This window comes from Thalia democratica, chromosome 6 (assembly GCF_965202585.1).
Source record: "Thalia democratica chromosome 6, ktThaDemo2.hap1.1, whole genome shotgun sequence".
In the NCBI taxonomy this organism is placed as follows: domain Eukaryota; kingdom Metazoa; phylum Chordata; class Thaliacea; order Salpida; family Salpidae; genus Thalia; species Thalia democratica.
In genome coordinates this window covers 18446974-18474149 of record NC_139170.1, presented here as the reverse complement: position 1 = coordinate 18474149, position 27176 = coordinate 18446974, and the positions used below count along the sequence as shown (strand labels likewise).

The window sequence follows — 27176 nt, the reverse complement described above, 5'->3', positions numbered from 1 at the left end:
ACTTTTTAAAATAAAGACAATTTTATTTTCAATACAGTGCTTCCTCACTTATAGGGTCCTCACTTATCTGGTTCCTTGCTAATCTGGCCGGATTTTGTCATGAATTATATTTGTTTAATTTAGCTAAAATCAACGATTTTGAGTATTTTTAACTTTTCAAATTTTATCCTTTTTTTTTGTGCTAGAGACCTTAAATTTTCAGGAAACATTCCTTTTATAGTTTAAAAGACTTTAAATATTGCCATTTAAAATATATTAAAAAAAAAAAAAAAACATATAAAAAAGGTGATTAATAAAATATCAGAATTTTAAAAAATTGTTTTTATTTAGTTTAGATATAAGTTGTGGTATTACGGTGAAAATTTGAAGAAGGTTGTTTAAAAAATGAAAGAGAAGGTATATTTTTAGTGAAATAGTACTTTTAGGGTTTTTGGTTTGCACATTTTATAAGGAACCTATTGAGGTCACCGACTTTGATTGCCTATATCTCAAAAGTTACTTTAAGTTTTGTAAAGCTGTTGAAAATTTCTGATAGCTCAGAAACTCTACAAAATAAGATCAACTTATAAAAATCAAGGTGGACACCTCTATGTTCTTAATTAATTTATAACTGTGTACGTAAAGATATATTAAAAAAAATGTAGCTAAACCCTTATAACATGTATGTAACTTATATTTTAGATAAACATTCAATGTTGTTAGTTAAGTCATAATTTAAGCTCACTAAGTACTATTAGCTACATTTTTACTTACGCAATGTTTAGTTTGAAAATTAACTATAACAAAAAAGAAAGCTACATACAGCTTTTATTATTATTCTTGTTGTTATATTGGTTTTAATACTTAACTAAAAATTAAACTTTACCATAAATTCAATCTTGATATATAAATTTAATTTGTTTAGTTTTTAAGTACAAGTTTTAAGTAAAAATTTGTTTTTATTTAATTGTTTAAATGCTATTTTCTATGACTGTTACATATCTTTTTAGATTTATTTAAGCACTGACAAAGTCTTTGACCAAAACTTAGTTTGTATAATAAATTCTTGAAAGTATAAAATCATTATTTCTACTCTAGTAGTTGAGACCTTTTTATTTGTTTTCTTAAAACCAAAACATATAATATTTTCTGTAACTAAATTAAAAAGTAAGTGTAATAATTATTAACTAGTCATGGATTCAGGTCAAAGCTTATTTCCAAAACTTTTGATTTGATGACTATTTAGTGAATAATAGTGTCCTAGGTGTAAGGGTATTTAGAAGAAATTGTTGTCAAGTTTTTATTAGGGTTTTATGGTTAAGTAGAAAATTAAAAAATACTATTAATATTATGAACTTATAATTTTTTTAAAACATAAAAAAAATAAAAAACTTCAAATATAAATATTTCATAATTACAAATAAAGCTTTATATTCTTTACAGAATTAAGAAGAAATTAAAATAAGCAAAGATGAAATTTTATACCTTGTCTGCTAGTTTATGATGTAAAAATCTGTTACAAAAATTTAAAGGTTTGTCTTATACTTTTGTTTTTGTTTTGTGTTAAAAAAATGTGGTTATGTTCAAATATTGTCTTATAGTTTTTAAAGTTTAAGGCTATATGAAAGTCATAATGTTTGTTTTAAACTCACCTTGACTTTAACACAAAAAATTTAAACAATGAGTTAGTTTTTTTTTTGAGTAAATAAGTTTTTTAAAGTTTTCATATACAAAAAATGTTGAAAGTCTACTGCACAGAAAAAAAGAGAATTGTTAAGTATCAAAAGTAAAAATAAATCAAGTTATTATGATTTATTTAAGAAGCTTATGAAAATAAAATATTAATAAGCCTAAAACATAAATAATTGTTTTTGAAATTAGTAAAGAATGAAACTTGTTTAAGTTATTAATTTTAGAAGGTTGCTTAAAGTTGTGTGAAAGTATTTTTTATGATATATTTTTTTTTGATATTTTAGGTTTCAATTTAATTAGAAATTAATTAAACTTTTTCTTTTTATTCTTTAAATTTGTTAAGTAAATTACAATATTATATTAAGCCATTAACATTTTTTTTAGATAGTAGAACCCAAAAAATAAGACAGTTTTATGTTAGTTAAGACCCACTTAGTTTTAAAAAGTTTATATAGAAGAAAAACTTGTAGTTTTATTATAAATTTAAAAGTTTCATCTTGTATTTAAGTATTTTTATGTTAATTTTTTATTTTCAAACTATAAATTTGTTTAGCTTATCTTAGACTTTGTCTTTCAAAAGTGTAGAACTTACCATTTAAGTAAAATATAACATAAAATATATATTGCTCTTAAGATTAAACTAAGTTTTTATGATATTTTTTATTTGTATTCCTGTCAAAAAACTATTTATGTTGAAATAATAAATCTATTATAAATTGATATACAAAATTTTAAATAGTTTTATTCAAAAAAATAGATGCTTAAATCTACAAATCAAGGAGTGAACTCCCAGATAAATAGCGGTGGCAGTTTTTTAACAGAGGTTGATAACCAAATAGACGTTTATTCTGATCAAAAGAGTAAGTACAGCAGTATTATGTTTAGAAACTTATAAACTAAAAGTTTTTAAAAGTCTTGTTTATTTAAGAAAATGAAGTCACTAATGATCTTATACCTGATGAGCTTTTGTTTGCTCTTAAGCAAATGGACTCTTCTTCAGATAAACCACCTGTTGTTAATGAAAAGGGAGAGTCGTTAAAAGAGGTTAAATTTTTTGTATTAGTTTATAACCTTATAAAAACTTTATTGTGCGATGAATAATAACAATCTTAGTTAATAAAACTTTTTTTTACTGAATTAGAGCTGTGTAAAACTTATTTTTTGAAACAAAAAAAGAAAACTTATGTTTATTTTTTAGTGTAATATATATGCAAAGTTTACTAAAAAAATAATGTAAGCAATAAAGTTGGCAAGATATATACAAAAATGTAATAAATTCAACTCTACTTTTTTAAAAATTATTTAATTTAATATTAGTTTAAACAGACTAGAGTAGAGACAGTGTTTATTTATTTTTTCTTAATAACAAATTAAAGTTTAAGAAATAAAGAACTATCAATCTATATCTCAACTTGATAAACTTATGTTTGGTCTTTATTACCATAAGAAGGGGCCCAACATTTTTTGTAATAACTACATTGTCCCTTATTATAAATTTTAAGTGTATTCTGTAAAACACTGTTTAAAGTTTATTAAAGTTTTATTTAAATTTCTGATACAAAGGTATGGTAAAGACTTTTTATATAGCCAATTTCATTGAATTAAAAGTAACTACTACAGTTATACCTTTTCCTATGTTTGTTCGGATATTTTCTTTTAAAATATCTAGAATGGTTTGTTGGTACAAATTAGATTTAAAAAAATTAAAAACAAAAGCAGAAAAATTTCTTTTTAAAACCTATCTAAAAATTATTTTAGAAAATGTTTAAAATCGAATACTAAGTAAAATACACTTCTTTGGCATTTTTATTTTGCATTCTCTTGAGGAACCTAAGAAACTCTTTAAACTGATTGCTTATATCTAAAAAGTTATCTATGAATTTTAAAATAGGTAAAAAGCAAAAAGTTGCTTAGCTTAAAATAAAGAGAATATGATTAGATTTTTTTTTAAGTGATTTCCTTGCTGCTGTATCCTTAATTGTTTATATTGGAACTGTTGTAACTTTATTATTTCAAATACTTTATTAGCTAAACACTAAGAAAAAGACAACAAGTCTAATTTTTGAAAAAAATTTAAGGTTTTAAAAAAAGGACCTCCAGCAAGCCTTTGGCATCACAAGTCTAGACGAAAGAACTTTAAGCATCTGACAAACAACCCAAGATCAAATGGAGACAGAGTAGGTACCAGAGATGTCTCATTTCTTTATGATTGCAATACTATAGGATTTAGTTCGAAAATCAATCAAGCTGAAGGCTCTGGTGATAAAGTATGTTTAAAGTCATTAAAACCTTAGTTTTACTTATAGTTTTTTGCAGCTAGAATATTTACTTCTTGTTGATCTATTTTTAAATTTTTTAATAGTATTTGTAAACACACATGTTTTTATGTTTTAACGTAGGAAATTTTTCCCACTGAAATCTGCTATTAAATAGAATAGTTAATTTGAAAATTTATTCTTATGTTTTGTATAAGTAAATTATAGCACATACATTTCAGAAATTAGGTGCATACTTTTTTTGTTTAAAATTTTTTATCAAATATACGCAGTCAGAGTTTTTAGAAGTAATAATCTCTGTTATAGAATAATTTGTTGTTTATAATTGATGCTGTTTCAAAACGTACTGTGTGCTTTTCAATTAACATAATTTAGCAAAAATTTGTTGTGAAATTTTCAAATCAGGTAGTTTTATTTAAAATAAAAATGTACAAAAATCTTTTTTTTTTTTATTATGTACTATTATTCTTAACAGGAGCCGTTGTCTAAGCTCAAAGTTCCTGGTAAAATAGCAGAAAATGAGTTTAATCTTGTAAAAACAAAAAAAGTCAGAAGTTTAAAGTTTCTTGACAGCAAAAATACAACAGAGCTGTTGGATGTGGAAAAAAAGTTAAGAGTTTTTCCTTCACTTCAACCTGCTAAGCGACATGAGGTTGATAATTTTGCTACTTAAATGTAACACTGTTTTTTTTCTTATAAAATCTGTTTTGTCAGATTTTTTTTTATGTTTTTTCTAGTTGTGAAACATCGAAGCATTTAATATTTTAACAGTAATACCTGTGAGTTGTGAACAAAAATTATTTTTGACGGAGATCTTATGTACAAAATGATTAATTTCTTTTTTTTTCGCATTAGACCAAAAAAAATTTTAAGAAAAACTTTCAAGATAAGTTTTTGACATATGTTTTATTTAAATCATCGTCATGCTTTGTAAATGAATAGAGATGTTTGTTAATTTTTTTCGCTCCTTTTTGTATTGTAAACGTTAATAACCTAGAGATAATTTTAGTTTTATGATAAAATATATTTAACATACCTAAACAAACACAGTTGCTTAATTCAAATATAGTCATCACTATGTCCCTTAAATAATTGTTTTGAAAATTGTATGTGTGATAGGTAGTCCAACTGCTGAAAACTTTTGACTACATGCTGAAGAAAAGTGGTGTTGATGATGAAAGTGTAGAAATCAACGGGCCTTCACAAATACATCACCTGCTTGAGCTTGTTAAAAAAGAGCAAAAAATGTACGATCTTGCTTTTAGTGAGGTAACTTTTGCTAAAAAATTGTTTAATACGTAAGTAAATTTCAAAATAGTTAAACCTTTATTCAATTATAATATGCTCGTTTCAATCGTTTTAAAAATATATTTTAAATCAAAAAATACTATATTCAGACTTTCTTAACAATTTTTCTACTGAAAATATTTACTTGTTATTTATTAAATAGTTTTTAAAATATTACAATTTTTAAATAATTTAAAGGTCATAAGACAAGTTAGTGTTGGTTGCATTGAACAAGGCCAACTTTTATCAAAACTTAGAACAAGATATGCAGACCTACTCAGTAGGGTTAGAAAAAATAAATTTATACAAATAGAATATACAGCTAAAGTTTGATAAAGAACGAATTATACTATAAGCTATTACATTTAAAACTAAAAATGACTTGTTAATAAGTACTCAAAGCTCTTTTTGATTTATAATAGAATAAAATAAGTATTAGTGTTTTAAGTATTAGTTTTATGGTTTATGTACACAAGTTGCTCTATGTATTTATATACACTTTAATGTTAAAAAGTTTTCTTAAATTTTTCTTAAAATACGCGCAGATACCACGGCAAGTGAAAAGTTTACACACTGAAGTTCTAGCACAAAGAGCTCTTGACAGAAGATTGACAGAACAACTTGAGCTATTCAAAATGTCTATACTTACACTAACTAGGTTTAGATTTTATAAAGTTTGTTCAATACTTTGGTAAACAAGTTAATTTAAAGTTTTCTTTTCAGCAAAAATCTATAATTTCAGAAACAAATGTTGAACTGATTGTTTCATCTAAAGCTTTTAACAATTAATAACACAAAACACTTAAAAATTAAAGTTTTAATAAATTTTTTTTATGTTTTTAAACTCAAATAAACTTGCTATGAATTAAAAAAAAAAACACTTTTATTTTAAGAGCTATATGAAATTATTGTAAGTTATTTAAGAATAATCATGAGTCATATTTAGCGAACTGTCGCAAATGAAGCATAAAGACGAAGTTGTGACTGCTGAAACTGAACATGTTAAAAACAATTTGGAACTTGCACTGACCGTAAGTTTAGAAATTCTTATTTGTTTTGCCGTCAGCTACTTTTATCTACAGTAGTTTTATTTCCTACTGAAACTGATTTTAAACTTTTACTAAAACTATTTTAAGATATTACTATAGTTATTAATACCACAGATGTTTTTGTGTCAAAACTTTATTCTGACTAACGGAGTTTCACTGCTCTCAGATAAATTTAAGAACAGATCTACGGAGTCTAAAAAAAGCTCTAAGAATGAGAGAATTTTGAGACTCTGTAGATCTGTTATTGAGTTTATTTGAGAGCCGTGAAACGCTTTTAGTCGGAATAAAGTTTTGACACAAAAACATCTGTGGTATAAATTCTGATGAGCTTAACTTATCAGGATCTCCAGGATTTAACGTTACATCTTGTAGTTGTTTTCCTAATTTTGATTATATAAAAAAATATATTATCAAGTTTTTTATTAGTTTTTGATAGATAGTCATGCCATTATTTAACGAAAACATTTTGTATAAAACCAAAATTTATCTACTTTTTTTTGCTGAAATAAATATAAGCCTTATATTTTTTGTACAAATGAAAAGTTTAGTTACAAACAAAAAATCTAATAAATACATTTAAAGTTAATGAAAAACATTTATAGGAGATACAACCTAAAGAAAAATTAGTATCTTAGATAATAAAACGAAACATGAAAAAGTGATCTTAAACTTAATAGTTAAACTTAAGTTTTACAAACTATAAAACATGTTACTATATTAAAAATAGGAGATAAAAAACTAGATCTTAAACAGCTAAATTTTAGCTTTGCTTATTTAAATTTAACATGTAGTTTAGTAGAAAACTACTACTACTACTTTTAAGTATCAGATAGTGGCAGTTTTTAGTTCAAAAATTATACACATTCGATATTACTGAAGGTATTTATAATTTATTTGTTTATTTCAAAACACATTATAATTTATAATTTTACAGATATTTACTAGATGTTTGATTTATAAATAGTGTTCTTACGTTTTACACTTTGTATTCTGTTATCAGTGTCATACTTAAAAGTTATATAGTTTTAATTTTATGGTGCATATTCCAAAACTACTTTATAAATTTCTTATTGAAAAGTTATAGTTTAGTCTAATAGTATTTAGTTTAATCTTGTCAAAATATACAAAATAAATAATTTCTAAGTGATAAACTTTCAGTTAACAACAATTTTGATGAAAAATATCTAAATTTTATACACCAAATGTTAGTTAGTTATAAATGTCCGAGAAAAAATATTTTAGTCAATTTACTATTAAGTCACTGTTTGGTCTGTTAGCTGTTGCTAGACTTTATTGTTTGTTTATGTTGGTATAATATTGTTGAATTTTTCTGTTAAGGCTGTTTTTATTTTATTTTAAGCCCTGTAGTATACTCTTACTTTGTAAATACTTAATTTCTTTTCTATCTTCTTTTCTTCTATATCCAAAATTGTCGTTGTCTAGTCCGTTTTTAATAAAACTTGTTGTAGGAATTAGTAGTACTTTTAGTATAGGCAAAACGTTTGATATTTTCATAAAAAATAAAGGATTATCAAGTTTAGTTTCTATTGTGTTTTAAAAAGCAATTTCGTGGTATATAGTGTTTTTAGTTCTCTTGTTGTTCAACTTTATTATATTTAGTCATTATATAGTCATAACTTTCAAAACCATCTCTTTGTACAAAGTATTTAATGTTTACCTTTTTTTTGCTTAAAATGATTTATTTATTAAGAAATGTTGCAGGACTCTAAAGAAAACGCAAAGTTGGTAGAAGAGTATCACACTTTATACGAACTTCAGCGTAAAAGGCTCGAAACCACCATAAATATTTTGAATGAGGAAAAAGACATGTGGGCAAAATCTGCCATGTCGTTATCTAAGAAAGTAAATTTGCATGCTTTTTGTTTTAAAAATACTGAAATCCACTGTATATGAAAAATATTTTGATTTCTCTTTAGCGTTGTAATGTAGTTGTTTTTATGTAGTTTGTTAAACACATTTTTATAAATTTATAACTTTTTTAATTTATCAAATTGTATAATATGATTAAGTATATTTTTGTGAATGTATTTTATGACAAGTTTATGTATTTAACTATTGATAGTAATATATCCAAGAAGTAGGTTGAAATTTAAAATTTTATTATTTTAAAAAACACAATTACACTGTTCACCGCAAAGCGGATTTTCAAAGTGTATATCTGTAATAAAATCGTAATGATAAAAATGAAAAATAATTTTTTTTACAGATTTACAATTTTAAAATCCGCTTTGCGTCGAAGCAGTGTATGGTGTAATGGTGTTTCTTAAAATAATAAAACTTTAAGTGTTTGTATTTATTTGATGTAAAAATATGTTTTTTTGTAGTTAAAAACTAATGTTTTACTGCGTTGCTTTTACTCTAGAAGTATAAATTTAAGATTATATACAAAAAGTTTAAAATTATAACTACTCGATCTTTTGTAAGTTACAAATTAAACAAAATATTATAACTAGGTAAAATTTAGTTAATTTTGTATTTCCAATTAACAGTGATCAGGGTTGCCACAAGTTTAAGAAAATCAGGAATGAATGGGGGTTTTTGTAAAAAAGTCAGGATTTAAACAAATAGGTTATGTTTATATTGGTTATGTTTATGTGTCTTAACTACGTGGTCTCCAGTAACTAACTTACTGTCAGCTTTAGTTACAAGTAGCTACAATTATAAGTTACAAAACTATTTCCTAAGTTATGATCAAAACACACTTTGAATAAATGCAATCTACTTTATTTTCAATAATAATTCTTAGTTCTGAAGAAAAAAACTATTAAATCACGACACAAATAAAATGTATAAAAAGAACTAACAATCGTAAAGTTATATAAAATACTAACATCAACTCCGCGATGTAGACGCTTTCTTGATTCTCGAAACTAGAAATAAACGTTGACTTTAATCGTAACTTGATCGTAACGCGGAATAACTAATTCACCAAATAAGCAACTAACGCGTATTTGAAAGACAAACGCAAATATACGTATTGAAATTAAATTAAGTCCTTAAAATAAAAAAATTGTTTGTTTTTAATACTGGAAGAACGTCACGAAAATTGCGTAAAACAGTTTACAACATCCGCTTTAAAATAAGAAAATGAAATGTAAATATCATTACAAGGAAATTTGACAAATTTTGAAAAAACGTCAGGTTTCGTCAGTTCAAATTTACAAAATTTATTATTTTCCAAAGCCAATATTTTCCAAAGTAAAAATTAATTGTAATTCTTTAAAGTCAGACTAAAATTGCAAAAATTTCTTAAAATTAAAAAATTACTCAATTTCGAATGCCTTCATCTGCTAAAAATTAATAAAATATTCTTTATAAAACTGCAAAACTTTTCCATTAACATATTGAACAACTACCCTACTTGAACAAGCAGTTTTTTAATACTTTTTAGTATTGATGATCTGTGGCAAGGACACTTCCATAGTGAAACTGTGATATACACACAAAAGTTTACTTGCATTTCTTTAGTTATGTGATATCTCTCATGCAATCTTTTTTGACATTCTACTAGAGTACCCAGCCTGTTGTTGCCTTTATGCTTGAGGACATTTCGTACTTGATACTTAAATTGCTGTGCATCATTTTGAAAGACGTGATAGTTACGAACCTCAGCATTAATCAGTTATTCAAGGTTGAATTAAATGATCAAGCTTCCCTAAAACCTGCCCTTGATCTTGACTGTGCTGCAACCAATTCTCTTGCAAATTTGAGGAAACAAGACCTAGTTGAGGAACAAAAGGTCTTAAATTTCAACAAAGAATGTAGAGTATTTGTTATAAAAGCGGGTGAAAATCTCCGGAGCAGAATGACTATTGTAAGCACATTCGTAAAAAATATGTCATGCCTAAATGCGCATAGCCTTGAAAAATTAGGAGTCACAATTGTTGTTAAGCGTTTTGCCAACATTGTGCTCTCCTTAACAAAGTAAAAATATGCTCAAACTCTGAAGGTGATGCTAGCATTGAACAATTTAGAACTTTGGTAAACTTTCCAATGAATATATAAGTTCAAGAACTTCAAGCAAAGTGAAGATCGTTTGGACCAATTCTATTTTGAAACATTAAAAGTTCCTGCCAAATTTTCTCTCGGAAAGTTGTCGCAACCATTATTTGTGTTGCACAATGACCAGGCTGGTTTAATATTAACAAAGCTCTGCTTGAAAACAGTATGAAATGAGCAACTATTACATCCGGAAGAAGAATAAAAGATTATATGTATGCATACAAACTAGAACTGTATCAAGTTAGAAAATACAAGTATTTTGCTGATAGAGCTGTTTATTGCAAATACATCAATCATACACAGATGGTTCAAGTGATGCAATGGAAATTAGATGATTGAATTCATCAAAAAAAACTGTTGTTTTAACCTGTATAAAAATAATATTAAACGCTTTATATAGTTTCAAGTGTTTGATTATGTATTTTAGAATAAGTTTAAATTAAGAGTTTAGATTTAGAAATGACAGGAAATTTTTCTCAGCTTGATTTGTGGCAACCCGGAGTGATAAATTACATAAAGTATTGTTTTGTAAAACATTTTTTTTAAATCACTGTATCTTCTAAACTAGTTAAGTCTTAAATTCTGTAGATCGGTAGTTTAATTCTTTTTAAAAGAGCCATTATTAACTGTAAGACAAAAAAAAATTGATCTCCCTAATTGTTTTATACTATTTTAACCTAAAAAATATTCGATAAGTTTCAAGAAAAAAACGTTTCAAATCATAAATTTCAAGTATTAATAAGTTTTATAAAAAATAAAGTTTATATCTTTTGTTTCACATAAAGTCATTTCCAGCCCAAAAATTCCGTCACTCTTGGTAGCTAGAAAATAGAATATACGTACATCAATACTTTTTTATTTGTTACGAATTTTTTTTTTGTTTTTTGTAGTATGTCGAAGAGTACTTTATAAAAAAAAGTACATACTATGCTTATTTCAAAGATTGATAACGACTACTGTACTTAATTTAAATTATAGGAGCTTAAATTATTGCTGATTCTAAAGAGTTTCAATTACACTCACCTTACTCAAATCTACGCATATTTTGTTCACAGCAAAAGTGCGTAACTAAATGAGAGGTAGCAAATATACCTCCTATAAAAGCTGTTTTCTTATATTGCGTTTGATTAAATACAGTTTGGGAACTTACCAACTTTTTTGTTTACAAAAATATTTTTAATTTGAGTTATCAGCATATCAGTATATCAGCATAACTTTGTTTATGTAAAGTTATAAACTATGAATTTTTCAGTAGAGTTTTTATCTATATTTTCTTAAGTTTCATATTCCACGGCTAAATATTTTGTATAGCTCTTATCAAAAATATTACTTTGCACAAAATGAAGTTTAAGTATATCGGAGAAACTTTTAAAGCAAACTTGAGAAATTATAAATACTTTGAAGGTGACCGTATAATAACTGCTTTTAGTTAGCATTTAGTTTTTTACAGATAGTAGATTCGAACGAGCTGGTGACATCGAAGAAGCTGAGTGTGGCAGAAAAAGGATGGTACAATGTTGCCATGGAACTCAACGCCCAGTTGAACAATGCTGACCAACAGAATATTGAAGATGTGCAAAAATACGTACAAAACTGGAAAGAAACGATAACCGAGTTGGTTGTTTACTAAGTTTTTTTTTTTTTTAAAGCTAAAAGTATAAGTTTGTAATTGGATATAAAAAGGAGAAATATGAGATTCGGTGAGAAATATGAAATAAAAAATAAACAATAAAGTTTGATTCAATTCAACAAATAGTTTTTACAACTTATTAAAAATACTAAGAAATTTTGTTTTTTGAGCTAATAGTTTAAAATAAATTTGAAATTAGTTGATTTATTAATTACTCATGAAGTTAAAACGTTTTATTAAAATAGCTTTGGAAGTTTAATTGACGAAAATGACAGAAGAACTGGAAATTATCTCACTCAGATGAACCTAGAAGCAGACACATGGCTAAAAAAAATAAAAGGTAATAATACGTAACTAAACTCAGTTTTCAAATTGGAAATGAAGTTTTTTGTGTATTAAAAAAGCAAAAAGGTTTTAACATTACATTAATGGGATCGTAACTTAATTTACTGTTAAAGCTGTATTTTAGGTATGAGTTAACACAAACAAATAAGCTTGGTTTTTCGCAGATTCGTACATCAAAAAAGTAGAAGAAGATGTTGAAAACCCAACAACTGAGCTGACACAGGAGCTTGCCAAGCTTTATAACTCCTGGGATGAGGTAGAAAAATAATGCTGTAATTTTTTTTTGATTACATGCTCACAAAAACTATACTATCTTCTTCTAACTTAAATTTTTGCTTAGTGGAAATGTATTTTAAATTAAATGACCATTCGCAGAGGTTGGTTACGGCGCTTGAAAGGTACGAGAGCGATTATTCGTTTGAACAAGCGGAAAAATTCGATGAGATGAACAAGGATTTGCAGCACATGGCCGATGTGGCGTTGAGAATATTTCGCAGACACAAGTAATACTGATAGTTTAGCTAACACTGAAACATTTTTCTTCACCTAAAAAGTTAGCTAGTACTGTTCGAGATGTATTTTAAGCATCTCGGTTAAGCATTGCGGTTAACTGAATTTCATAAAGTTTTGACAACTTTCAACCTCTCTCGTAGTTTTTGTTATTTTAATTTTCAAATAACAACATCGTTACCTAAACAAATATTTAAAAAATACTTTTTTACTCAATTTCAATAATATTTGAAACAATCTTCTTTAAACTTTATAGTTTTAAAATTTTTATTTAGAAATGGAGAAGGTGAAATCCACGAGTTAGGACCACAAATGAACGACATCCTCAGTAGAATAAAAGTTCTTGAACAACAATTAAACGGTCGCGTAGCTGGAGACCATGGTATGTTTAATTTAATTAAACTTATAAATAGACGGTTTAGCTGGAATATTTGCAATAATTAATTTTGATGTATGTTTCAAATTTAATCTCCTAAAGCAATGGTGTTATAAGCGTTAATTAAAAAAATCAATAAATCATAAGTAAACAAGTCTTTCAAAATTACTTAATAAATACTTCCAAATTTGTAACTTTTATTTTAAACTATCCCGTAAGTTGAGTTCATAGTGGTTTGAATTTTAATTGTTTTAAAGGTGTTGTAGATGACTTACGTACTATGAAAAAACAAGTTACTACGTGGAACACAAAACTGTCATCCTCACAAACTAAAAACTTAGGTAATTTTTTTATCATTTTAAACTTAATTTAAGAAAAGTTGTTCATAAAAATCCTAACAGAACTACAGCATGCCCAGTTGATGCAGATATACGATCAGATGGTAGACGTGACTAAATTAACCAAGTCTTCGCGTAACAAACTCAGTAATCCAGTGTTTAAAGCAGGCAAAACCAATAAAGTCTCTCAAGAACTGTTGCGTGTCGAAGATATCGTGAACGAAGTATTTGATTGGTCGCGCGAAGTCACAAGCTCTATTCAAGCATCTAACGGAAAGCTACAGGCCGAGGTTTTTAAACTATTAAGGGTATAAAGGGTTGAACTACTTTGTTTTTACATATATAAGTAAGTATATACCGTCCATTATAGTTCGAGGAAACTTCTAAGGTATAAGCGATCAAAGGTAGGAACTTCAATAGATTTTTCATGGGAGACGCAAGTTAAAAGGGCAAAAGTAGACTATTTCACTAAAAGTCTATCTCCTCTTACAGTTTTTGAGCAATCGTTTTTAAAACTTACCCATATGATATTTGATAAGTTACCAAAAACTTGTAGGAAACGGATTTTCAAAATTTTGACCTAAAAGGTTTTTTTTCAATAAACAAAAAATATCGATTCTTTTTAATATTTTTTTTTTCCTCAAACCTGCTTTCTACAAGTTTTTTATAATATTAGAAACATCACTTGAAAAAAACGTAGGAGGAAAAATATTTTTAGTGATGTTTATTTAGTTACGGTTTTAGTTTTTTCTTCCCATAAGAAACTTATTTTATTTTCTGATTTTAAATAGCTATAATTGAAATATTAAAAAGACGTAAAAAGAAACCTGTAGCTTACTTAAAACTCTACAAATTGAGATCAAGTTGTAAATAAGTGTATAACCCTCCTCAATCCTATGCCCTTGTTAATTTTTTTCTTCTATTAGAACCTAAAAAATATTTATGTTTCGCTTTTATACATTTATTAGCTAGTTATCTTATGTTATAGTTTTAATTCATATTAAAAACAAAGTTTTATAACATAGATACATAACCTAAATGTTTATAGAATTAAAGTTTTATTTATATCTTTGAGATATAACTTACCTTGACAAAATAGTTTTATAATTACTATTTATTTTTTATTAACCGTCGAATCTACAAAGATTTTTGTAGTCATATTTTTTTCACAGACACACTACTCTAAAAGTTGTAAGTCTTGCAATATAAATCTTTCTTATTTTTTATAAACTAATTCCATTAAACAAGCAAACAGTGTTACATTTATTTGTATTTTTATTCCATAGATTTTTCCTAAACAACACTGATCCTAAATAAAATTTCAGAGTTCAAGAATCCACCAAAAAATGACCCAGTGGATGATCGAGTCAATACTCTACCTGGCTCCAGATGCGGAAGAGGAAGATGACAGGAGGAGGGACTCTTTCACCCTGCAGCTGACGCCGGAAGGACTCCAATCGAAAGCTGAGAAGATAACTGAGGACATTGCTGAGTTCACAGCTTATTTGTCTGAGTCGGTCGATTAAAATATCATACTTTGCTTTTTGCTTTTTTTAAACAAACTTTGAATCGTAGCGCGTAGTTTTTAAACTATTTTTATAATGTCTTCTTCAACTAGTTTTGTAATAACATTTTTTGAACAAGGCTAGCATAATTAAAAGTAGCATGTTTAAAAAAGTAATTTAACTGTCTTAAATACATTCTAAATCACTATTTTCTTTAATAGATTAGAGTGACACTCTGAATTCATTATGCAAATTTGGTATAGTCTTGATAAACCTAAGTTTTCTGTGCACAATTAATCTAATGTTGATTTATAATCTAAGTCAATAGATTTATTTTTTGATCTCAAGTGATATTAAAAAGCATTTAATGACAATATATTAACATAAGAATTGCAGCTCACTTTTAAAAATAAAGTATGATTACTTTAAATGTAGCAATTGTATTAAAAAAAAAGTTGACGAATTAAATGAAGTGTTATAAGTTTATGTAAATGAAAATTAAACATTAATACATAAATTTTTTTAGTTTACGTAACTTTTTATTAACCTACATTTTGTTGTATAACAACGTGTGGAACCTTATGTATTTTTTAGGTGTGTTGAAGACGTGGTGGCTGAAAAGAAATACGAAAACGAACAGCTAGGTATCAAGGACCGCCTCTGGCAAGAATATGCTGAATTTAAAGTTGTTTTTATTTTTTAATCATTTACTGTATTGTCATATTTAAAATTTTTTATATATTTTTGACTTTAAGTAATATATGTATTTATCGAAAGCGATATGCGCTGCTAAATATTAACTTTTTAAGTTCACTTTCAGACCGTTTAAGTATATAATATTTTTAACGTATTCAGTTCTAATGTCATTTAGTTATAAATCAAACCTAGTTATTGAAACAACTTATGCTTTTTAATGAAGTATTGCTTAAATTTTTTATTCAAACTTTAATATAGAACGAGGCTCGGGATTGGATCACCACTGCCGAGATAGTTCTAAAGAAAGTAAGCGGACACGACATCAAGTTGCTGAATGAAGAGGTCGCAAAAAAACTCGTTCCACCTAAAATTAAGAACGTTCCCCGCGATTCCACTGGAACCAGGCAAAAGGTATACGTTTTTCTTGTTCAAATATGTATTATTAGCAGTATTTGAAGTTGGTAATTTTTTTTTCCGATCTGTTATACTTTTAGTTTAATTTTAAGTGCATAAAGGAAGTAATTCAAGTTTGTTTTTAAATTAAAAATTAAATTACCAGTTGTTTTTTACCGTTTCTTAAGATTTAAGATTACTTTTGAGATACAAGCGATCAAAGTTAGAGAGTTCAATAAAGACGCAAACAGAAAAAACCATAAAAAGACTATTTTCTAAAATCTATCTCTTCTTATAACTTTTTAGCAATCTTTTCTAAACTATGAACCATTTGTAGGAAGCAGATTTTTAATTTTCTCACCAATTTTCCTTAATGAAAAATAAACTTTTTTTTGTTTCTAAAAAAAATCCCTTCTTACAAAAGGTTCATAGTATTTAAAAGACCTTTTCTAAAACTTTAAAGTAAATTATAAAAAAATTAAGGAGAACATTAACTTTTAGTTGTTTCTAAATTATAAAATACTGGGCTATGAATATTTTCATAGACATATGTTTGTATTATTTTTATTTACAAAATTGATTATGTCTCAATAGTTAATTAGTTTTCTTCTATAAAACTTATTTATTAAAATATACTTTAAACTTCAAATAAGGGTCAATGTCAATTTTACACAAAAAAATATTGGACTCCTTATGGCCCTTAATAAACTTAAATTAGTGTATCAAGTTTTTTAGAGCAAATTAACTAAAATAGATTATATTCATATTTTAAATGTGTTCATTTTATTACGGTTCAAATATGTTAAACTTCATTGTATTAATTATAACATAGTTAGCTCTTTGTTTAAAGGATTAGCAGATGGAAGTAGATTTAAAGTAAATAATGTCATAAAATTTTCTTAAGGGAGGAAAAAGTTCAAAAAAAGAAAGAGAAAGTACAGAAAAAAAGAAGAAATCAGTAGTTAAGGTTATATTAAGTTAAAGCAGTCGTAGTAAAATAACTGAGTTGCTAAATATTATTTTTTACTTAACAGATGAACCAGTTAGCTAAAGTTCAAGAAAAGTTGAAAAGTTTAACAAAATCAGTTAGTTTTTTACTCTTTACAAAAAAAATTTTCCCGTGTAATCTTTTGAGTATTTAAATAGAGAAAAAGTCAAGATGGTCCTTACACTAAAGATGGGTTTAAGAAAGCTAAAAAAAAGTTTGATATTTTAAGAAAAAAAATCCAGCCAAATAAAGAAGATAAACAGAAAGTTGTTGAGATAGTTAAAGAACTCATAAATACAACAAAGGATCCTTCACACCTCAAAATTAACGAATTAGACCCAGAGTTGTTTAGTATTTTAAATACAGTTTAGTTTATCGTTTTAATAATCTATTTAGTTATAAAAGTTTAAGAAACATGTAAGTTCTAAACAAAGGGTTGGCAAACTACGGATAAAAAGCCAAAAGTCGCCCACCAAGCAAAAATTTCTGGCCCACGACGTGTTTTTAAATAAATGACAAATAATTTATTAGAAGAAAGTTTAAGCTATTTTCTAATAAAAGTTCACAAATATGCTTTGATTATGCTTGTGATTAAGCTGTACTACATACTTTATATATGTTTCATTTACATAATTACTTTTGTATATTTGTAATTTTTTAGTAAAGTTTTTAAAAAGTATTGTGGCCCGCTAAGACTTTTTTGTTTTTGTGACTCGCGAAGAACTTTTTCAGTAAATCTTACTCGTTATTATTGAAAGGCTGCTGACTCCTGTTCTAAACTAGAAGTTTTTATTTTTTTAATCGAATAAGCATGACTGTTTTTAGTTTTTAAATTTATTGAAATAACATCAGAAAGAAATCGACAAAATTATAGAAGAAAACAAAGCAGAAATTACGAAAACCCGTGAAAGCACTGCTGAAGAAGCAAAAGAGGAAAGGCAAGTAAAAACGCAACTTCGTAAAAAGGTTGAAGAGCACCAGAACACAAAACATAGTAAACCAGCAGAGGGTAATGAAGCAGTTAGTTTTTTATAATAAATATATGCAGTTGTTTTAAGTAAGGTATCAGGGACGTAGCTTGATCTAAATGTTCACGAGTCTAAAAACATGCTATACAATTACAATTATAGAGATTGTATTAAAACTGTTATAACGTTGCAGCACTTAGATATAATTAACACAACTATTTTAGTTTTTTTTTGTTCTAAAAATTACTGTACAACTAGTAATATACAAAATATCAATTGATTAACTGCTGATTTATATTTACAACCGTTTATGATAGTTTGAAATTTACTGATTCAGGATGATTATTTGTTTTTAATTTCAACTTATTAAGCTAGCTATGTTATAAATTATAATATAGATTTAAGTTTTTTTAATTTTTTGTATTTAAATATACTTTAAACATTTTCAACAAGTTAGCAAGTTAATATTTTAGAGAAGAAACTAGTTATATAAGTTTTTTTTATAAAAGATCTTTTATTATTAATGTATGAATACACATAAATATTTTTAAAACTACTGTTAATCATATTTTTTTAAACTCAATTTGATAACAGTAAAAAATATGATAACTTTAATTTGTTTACGCTTAATGGTGAACCAACTTCATAGCTTTCAATAAACTTTTTTGATATTCCAAACTTCTATCTGTAATAAAATTTGGTTAAAAACCATTGAAAGAAACTGTCTGAATTCTTTAAACAAAAACACTTTACAAGAGATCTTCAGTTTATTAAAAAAATATTTTCAATTCTGATAAAAAATACTTACTTATAGAGAAATATAATAAAGTATTAGTTAGGATATGTTTAACAAAGAATGAAATTAAAATCTAATAAAAAACAGTTAAAATGTATATAGTTATTTACAACTTAAAGAATTTTTATTAGATAAAAAAATTTAAAAATAAAATTATTATTGTTATATAAGAGATTTAAAAAAAACATTTGTATATAGAGAATATGATAAAAATAGGGTTGCCAAAAAACCTAATAAAACTTGGAATTTGACAATTTAGCTTAAAAAAAATAAAAAAAACCTGGATATTCGAACAAAAAACACTAAAAAGCCTAGAAATTTAAAGAACTTTTTTAAGTAAAATACTGAAGTTTCGATCAAATACGAAAAATCTCATTATAGGAAAAAGTATTTATCCTTAAAACTTTTTTTGTTAAAAAAATACATTTTGAGTATATAATGTAGCCTTACAGCATTTTTTCAATATTGTTATACTATTTAAGACATATTTTACCTTAAATTTGAAGTTATACTAAAAATGTATCCAAAAACTTTTTTAAAACTACGAAGAAATTTAGAATACCTGGAAAAATTTTCAAAATATTTTTGGCAGCCCTGTAAAATGATTAACAAGATATGTTTAACAAGGAATTAAACTAAAATCTAATAAAAATTATCTTTAAAATTTAAATTATAAAAATAATTAGTTATTTACACTTTAAAGGTTTTATTATTAGATTTGAATTTCATTCTTTGTTAAACATTACCTTAATACTACTTTATTATATTTCTTTATAAGTAAGTACTTTTCTGCAGGGTTGAAAAAGTTTTTTAATAAAATAAATACCTCTTGCTAAGCGTTTTTGTTTGAAAAATTGAGACAGTTTCTTTCAATGGTTTTTAAACCAATCTTTTATTTGTCAAATTATTAAAAGCTGTACGATTCTAATCTAAAAAAGGCAGACTACCTGCATTAAATTCATCCCCCCTTCTATCTATAATATTAATAGTTTTTTAAATCAACTAATTCAATTTTTTGTTAATTAGCTACCTTAAGACTAAGTCAATCAAAAAATTTGGATCATTAAAAAAAAACTATCAATTACAAAGTACTGTGAATTTTAATACATAGTTTATAGACTTCAAAATAATAGTATCCACTAAAATTTCATTAGAACAAATTTTTATTTTTCAAACTCAACTAAACATCCAATTACTCATGTAATGCTTAAAAACATTCTCATAGAAATAAACAAATTAAAAAAAACTAAGCTTTTATAACTTCACGATCTTTGAGGATCACTTTATTTATTATATCAAAACTTGAAGACTACTTGACTGACATTTTCAGTTATTCTATGCTTGTATTTTCAATTTGTTCTTGTAATTTGATTGATTTCTGAATCAAAATTTAAAGTCCAAAAAAATATATGTTCTGAAATTACGCTTTTTATACACCTAGTACTAAAACACTTATTACACGCCTTTAAAATCTAAACAAATGCAGCTTATTGAAGAAGTAAGTGAAACTGAAGTTGACAGTAAAGAGGAAATTAAAAGTGCTCAGACTTCAGTTTTACCTGAACAAAGTCAAATAACCGATGCAAGCACATTAAAAATTAATGATGATCCCAGTGATTGCTTTGGTCGCTTGAAAGCTCCTCAAAAGGTAAATGTTTATAAAAGTTATTGATTTTTACTTACGTTAATGTTTTTAAATACTTTTAAAGAGTTTTTATACGTTCTTAAAATTTATCTTCAAAGTTGTCTAACAATGAGTTTCAGAAAAAAAAAATGGAAACTTAAAATAGCAAGAGTTTTCTTACTTATAAATTTATGATTAGATATGATACATGAAAACGAATTTTGAACTTTATTCAGTTTGTTTAAAAAAACATACAGTTTTTTCAATTCTATGTTTTAATTTTATTTTTTAAACTTTTATCTGATATTTATACATTTATCGTTTTTAATTTTTTACTATTTGAATACGTTATTTTTAGTTTCACACTTAAGTTGTTAATTACTTTACGTCTCTGAAAAGTAAGTTTATTAGAAATACAATAACTAAGCGCTTTTGTTACTTCTTAGAATTTTTAAAGACTTTCAAGTCTGTAAAAGCTAACTTTTAGACCATACATGGTCCTAGGTAAGAGTTAGCCAAAGAAGACTTTTACTTAAACTGGCCCGAATTTTATTCTTTTAAAGTTTTAAGATACAGTGAAAAATATACGGTAGTTTTATTAAGCATTTAAGATCTTCTTAAGCTTATTGGTATAACCTGATTTCTAGTTTCTAGGTTTTACACAATAAAACAGTGCTTAAACTTTAAGTTAGAGAAGTCGAATTCAATGAACAGGTAAAAATGCATTTTTCCGAAGATGTCCATTCGCAAAATCTACCAAGTTTACACACAAGCAGTCAATCGCCAGATAAATTAGTTTCTAATTTAGGTATAGACTCCCAAATTGAATTCTTCACAAATATAAGTACGAAACTACCAAAAAAGACGAAACTAATTGAAGTTAGTTTAGTCTTAGTTTCAATTTTTTTTTGTTTTTTATTGAAAGCTCTTTTTTTATTTGTCAGTTTATATTTGTTGGTGTTTTTACTTTGTTAGTTCAGACTGTTTCTAAGCTACTTACTTTTAAATAAATGTTTCTTTTCAAAATTTCAGTAGTAGTTTGTAATTTTATGTTTCAAATCTTGGTAGAAGAAAAGTTTCTAAAATTTACGAAAGAAGACATAAATAAATTTAACCAAGAAAATATAGGAATAGCAAGTTTTAGGTTCATTTTTAGCCATAAAAAAATCATTTTATTTTATTAGTCAGGGGTGCTGAAGTACTCTTAAAATTTTAGTAAAGTACTTTGCTAACTTTTGCGGTCGGTATTTCAACTTGTGTGGCGAATAATCAACAGGAAAAGAAGGTTAAGGTAGATGATGAAGTGGAAGGGCAAACGTTCGTTGAGTTCATAGCTGGTGGCACCAAGAAGGTTGTTTTGGATATGAAGGCAATAAAGAGGCTGAGTGGGACGAAGAACGACATGAGGATGATACAAGAGAAGTTCATCCGCAGACAGATATCAGATCATGAAAACAAACACCCGTCCGAGGAAGATTTGGGTAGAGAAGATGTTCAACTCAGTCAGATCTCGATGGAATCTGAAAGAGATCGTCAAGTTTCAGATGAGATAGTTGTTGGTTGTTTAGCTCTGTCTGTAGAAAATATAAACCGATAGAGTAAATAAGAGTTTTGTGTTTAGTTCAATTTAATTTTTTAACAGTTATTGGAAAACTATTTGTAAAGTTTATTTAATCCTAAATAAAAACTCATAAGTAACTTTATTCTAACAATTTAGTTTGTATCTCAAGAACTAAAATAGTAAAACCTTATATAGAGTCTAGTTACTTACAATATTTATTGAAGATAGTTAAAGTTGCAGGCTTAAGTTAGCAAAATAGAACTAGCAAAAAGTGTTGATTTCAGTTTTACATAAGATTAAAAGTAAATATACATCTATAATACGAAATTAATCCAAAGGTGGATGTTTGCAAGGAAGTAGTAGACCAGCCAGTGACTGTCGACAGAAGCGTCGCAGCATTAAGTTTGAGTTTTGCACCTCGGGTCAGCAAACACGACTTTTGCCAACAAGCCAGTCCGAAACAGGTGAACGACTCGACGCAGTTGAGAGTGGACACCAATATCATGAACAGAAATCCGTTGGGAAGGAAGAACAAGAAGACGCAGATTGGAAGCTTGGAAGGTGGAAATAAAAATCATTTGGAAGAGTCGTTGTCTTTAGAGATGCTAAACGCAAAATTGTCTGGCTCGAGGATGATCAACAGTGGAGAATCCTCATACAAGAAGCCAATACTGATCAAGAGAAAAGAGAAAACTTTCAATCCCAGGAATTCTCGAGATATTAAGCAAGGTGAGATGAGCATTGCAGTACAACATGAAAAAGAAGAGAAAGTTGTAGTTACTGATAAAAACAGGAAGGAAAAGATCAGGAACAGCGTAAAATTTTCTGACGATAAAACGGATGCCGAGGAGTATATAATTCAAGAAAAGTTTATAGTGCCAAAGCAACATGGAAAGCACCAAGAAGAAAAAAGTTCTCGCAAAAGTAGAGCAAAGCGCTCTGTCAAGCAGCAGCCTGTGCATACTCAAACGGAACATTCTACAGACGCTAAAAAATACACTGATAGCAGCGTAGACGAGTCCGAATTAAGTACAGAAGAATCTACAGAGCTGCACGAATACACTGAAAAAAAATACAATAAGAACGAATTAAGTATGAAAGAGCCAAACAAAATAGAATATATAAGACCGACGAATCAGGCCGCCAGAAAAAAGTTTAAATCAGCAGAACTGACAGTGTTAACAGTCGTCAACATGAACAAGATGGCCAAAGGAAAGCGGGAAGAGAATTCGAAAAAGTTTATTCCTACTCTGGTGCCGCGAAGGACGCCAAAGAAGCCGCACAAAAAGATAACTTATGACGACGACCACCTTAAGGTTCAGCCGCCTTCAAGCTCAGACGACAGTAGTGACAGTGAAAGCTCAACAGAAGAAGATTTTCAGACAGACCTATCTGAAAAAAGAAAGCGCGTTGCAGGTAAATTAAGGGTGAAAAGAAGCGGGTTTCAAAATATAGAGAGGTCTTCCACACTACTAGTAGAGCCTTATATGGAGGTAGAAAGCGAGTCGTTTATCAAGATCGACGAGAACTTCGGAAGACAATCGGAAGCATCTAATCGATTCACACGCGAATTCGAAACTGACTACAATATGTTTTATGATGATAAGGTTAGATTTGATTTGAAAGTATCTTTATTCGTTGTCACTTGATTTAAATCTGTATTACTTTTAAGCACAACAAACGACATTTAGTATCGACAAGGTCAGACACGGATGTGACTGTAAATATACGGGTTACACCCAGGTTGCATAACGCTTCAGTTGTTAGTTTTTATGCCTTTATTTAAATAAAGATAGCTTATATCAATAACAAAAAAATCTATTCACAGTACGCAGATTTTACAAACAGAGTTCCAAGAAGAACATTTGATGTCAATAAAGTAGTTTTCAGTTTTATTTTTTCTGTATGCACTAATAATAATTTCAGTATGTATGTTTAAATAGATTTTTTTTGTAATACTTTAATAAAAACAGCCAAAAATTGATGATGTTTTGAGTGGAAAAGCTGATGCTAGACAAAGATTCAGTGTGCTTAGTGCATCAGTGAGTCTTTATTTTGTTCAGAAATATTTTTAAAGCTTTTTGGGTTAAAATTTTGTGTTTGTTTCCAGGATAAAGCTGATTTAATAAGCAAAATGCTGATTGGAAGCCAAGTGAGTTACTAAAATAATATTGACTTAATTTTCAGGTTGAACGTATTATAAATATTGTTCGTTTTTTAGACATCTAAGTTGTCATTTGGTAGTAAAGATAGCATGAGTCTTGTATCGGTGAGTTTTTTTGTTTTATGAGTGTTAGTTTTTTGCTTAATCTATTTATTCAGTATTATAGTTTATGTTATTTTTAGTTGTTAACAATTATGATCTACCAAAAATAGGATAAGAAGATTTAAAAGTATATCGTGATACAAGAGGTTTCTAGCTTAAAAGTAGTGTTTTAAACATTACGTGGAATTTTACTTTAAAAGTTTTTTTATTGTTAACCATATATAATAGTTACTAATTAGTTAGGAGTAAAATTTTAATTTTTATTTTTGACATTAAAGTACATTTGAAAAAATAGTGTAAAAACTCTGTTTTTTAGTTCTTAAAATTAAATAGGACTAATACAATACAAAACTTATGCAACAGTAATCTATATGATATCTTTTTAACATAAAAATTTTTATTTCCAAAAAATTATAGGTTCCTTACCAGGACAATGCAGGAGACGCGAGGCTTTCACAACTAAGTTCGTTTTATATTTTATAATCTTGTGTTTGGAGTAAAAATTTTGAAAACTGATTCTTTCATTTCAGTTTTTTTTTTTTTGAAAATGTTAATGGGGTTTAGTTTGTAAGGGTAAGTGAAAGATTTTTACAGAGCGTCTTTTTTTGCTCGGCAATAGCAACAATTCTCAACTGCTCTTTCTAATTATTACTAAATACCCCTAACTTTTTTAATTCAAACCCTTAGTCTTAACCTCCAATACATAAGTTCAAGCCTTAAAACCTTCTATCCTTGACACCACAGTCTTAAGTCTTTTAGGTTACTTGTAAAGTATAATCCTAAGCCTTGTTTTTAAGCTTTAAGTTATTAAAATAAAGTACTATTAACTTTAAACCGTAACTTTTCATGTTGCACTTTCAACTGTTAGCTTCTTATATGGTGTTTAACCAAGTATTAATAATCAATAACTTTTTGTGTAAATTTGATTTGTTTAGAAACCCTGTGCAGAAGTGAACCTGTGCAATTCTGACTTGTTCCCAGTTTAATGCTACATGTTTCTGTCTAATAAAAATTACAATGAACTTCTCTAGAATCTTAAGTATTTATGTGGTTTAAAAGAAAAATACTACAAAGTTGATTAAAAAGTGCAAAAGAGCACAATTAGGAGTTGATAGTAACAACTCTCTTCACTATTTATGAGTTATGAAGCAGCAGTTGTTGTATATGTGCAGTTCAACAAGCCTATATTAGTATGCAAAAATTGAAATAAAATCACAGTTAAAAATTTTTCATTAAAAAAATAGCCAATAGCTGTTAAAGTGTCAATGGAAACTTTGCAATTAATTAACAAAACTAATCTTTAACACCATTAGTTTGATAATATTTAGATTAACATTTACCTTTTTTTTCAAATACTCCCCATTCGCAGATGTAAATTTTCTGAGTAATGTTGAAGTGAACGCGATTGGAGAGGATGCGAACGTGATGAGGCACGTTCTGAACGATGCGTCGTTCAACGAACTCGTTCCTCCGTGCTCCAAGCTCACACAGCAAGCACTCGATGCTATTGCGAACGTTGACAGGCTTCAGCAAGAACTAATGTTTGCAAAGATTTTTTGTTTGTTTAAAAAAAATTAAACTGACTAAAAGGAATAAATTTTGATGACTAAAAACAGCTGAGGTTAAAAAAATTAATTTTGAGCAGTTGTTATTTTAGCTCGAATCTTTCATAACTTATTTGATACTGTAACATTTTTTAATGTTTAAACAGTTGTTTAATAATTTAACCATAATACATTTTTTTATTTTTAAAAAGACGTTACGAAATTTGTACAAATTGTTTAACTAAAGTTTTTTTTTTTTTTGAAAATTTTCAATTTGTTTTAACTGATCAGTTAATTTTTAACCTTCAATTATTTAATAATAATGTTTTATTATCCTTTTATTTTTGTTATTTGAATAGTGACACTGAGATACGAGCACAACAAGCGGAAGACTTCGCCATCAGCCTGCAGGAGCAAGTCGTCAACAAAGACCAAAAAATTATAGAGCTAGAAAAAATCGTTTGTTTCTCAAATCTTGAATTTATTTGTTAGTGATTTTAAATATTTTCGTTATTCGCAGATCAACGATTTAAAGGGCCTTGAGACATCTGAGGAGTCACTAGAGGTCGTGGCAGAGTCAGTGGTTAGAAGTGGAAGTACTACCGCCACGGACGTGAGTTTATCCGTACAACTGTTTTTTGCGCACGGTGATATGAACTGTGTTGCTGATTTATAATAATCTGCTAATGAGACTCAGCTCTATTTTTGAATCAATATAAGCAACTGAACAGTAATTTAATTTTTTTTAAAGAATGCTAGTCAAAATATAAGTTTACTTGAAATTCTTATTTATTTTTGATAATTTTTTTTATGACCTAAACTAAGTTTAGCAAAAATTTTTATTGCAGCTACGCGACGACTCTAAATCTTCGCGGAAAAAGTCTGAAGGGGGAAAAAGAAAAACTCCCTCACCAAAGAAGAAATCTCGATCAAAGAAATAATTACTTTTTACACACTTTAATATTTTACCTACTGTTTCTATGTGCAAAATCCAAAACGTTGTATTTCACTGTTGCCGTTGTTTTGAGATTCTTCATGGCGTTTTAGTCATGTTGTATACAAATGCAAGATGCTAATAAACTAAAACCTTACAATCTCCTTGGTATCAAAGTTTAATTGTAAACGTTTTATTTGATAACATGTAATTAATATCTTTAGAACTATTTGTTATCTTTTGATAGTGACTATTTTTTTATTATTTTGTTATGTATTTAATTCTTAATAATCAAATACGGTTAATATATATAATACTAAAAACTACTCTCAGTCTTGCAATAAAAATTGATAATTGAAAATGAAATTTCGGTGACAAGTAATAGTATTGCTAAGT

General features: G+C 27.1%; 1 protein-coding gene across 2 annotated transcripts; it reads left to right on the top strand.

The window, feature by feature from the left end:
- Nucleotides 1–1423: 1423 nt before the first annotated feature.
- On the top strand, nucleotides 1424–26858 carry LOC145838364 (axonemal dynein light chain domain-containing protein 1-like). 2 transcript variants are annotated; one of them, XM_082945941.1, is made up of 28 exons: nucleotides 1424–1511; nucleotides 2429–2531; nucleotides 2600–2715; nucleotides 3750–3938; nucleotides 4423–4599; nucleotides 5067–5216; nucleotides 5433–5519; nucleotides 5780–5892; nucleotides 6181–6265; nucleotides 8006–8146; nucleotides 11757–11920; nucleotides 12182–12276; nucleotides 12446–12537; nucleotides 12657–12784; nucleotides 13067–13173; nucleotides 13425–13508; nucleotides 13569–13795; nucleotides 14831–15018; nucleotides 15605–15695; nucleotides 15965–16117; nucleotides 17940–18107; nucleotides 20338–20499; nucleotides 21190–21354; nucleotides 24720–24765; nucleotides 25672–25843; nucleotides 26206–26305; nucleotides 26367–26459; nucleotides 26695–26858. In XM_082945941.1, exons 2-28 carry the CDS (start codon nucleotides 2429–2431, stop codon nucleotides 26785–26787), a joined length of 3489 nt encoding a protein of 1162 aa, XP_082802067.1. In that variant the 5' UTR covers nucleotides 1424–1511; the 3' UTR covers nucleotides 26788–26858. The 2 variants fall into 2 exon arrangements, with proteins under 2 accessions (XP_082802067.1, XP_082802068.1); XM_082945942.1 differs by lacking the exon at nucleotides 21190–21354.
- Nucleotides 26859–27176: the final 318 nt, after the last annotated feature.

What these genes read in the sequence shown, in the direction of transcription:
- LOC145838364 (XM_082945941.1), top strand. Translation starts at nt 2,429, where the DNA reads ATGCTTAAATCTACAAATCAAGGAGTGAACTCCCAGATAAATAGCGGT. An exon ending in CGTTTATTCTGATCAAAAGA is followed by an intron (nt 2,532 to 2,599) that starts GTAAGTACAGCA and finishes TGTTTATTTAAG; the next exon opens with AAAATGAAGTCACTAATGAT. An exon ending in AGAATATTTCGCAGACACAA is followed by an intron (nt 12,785 to 13,066) that starts GTAATACTGATA and finishes ATTTTTATTTAG; the next exon opens with AAATGGAGAAGGTGAAATCC.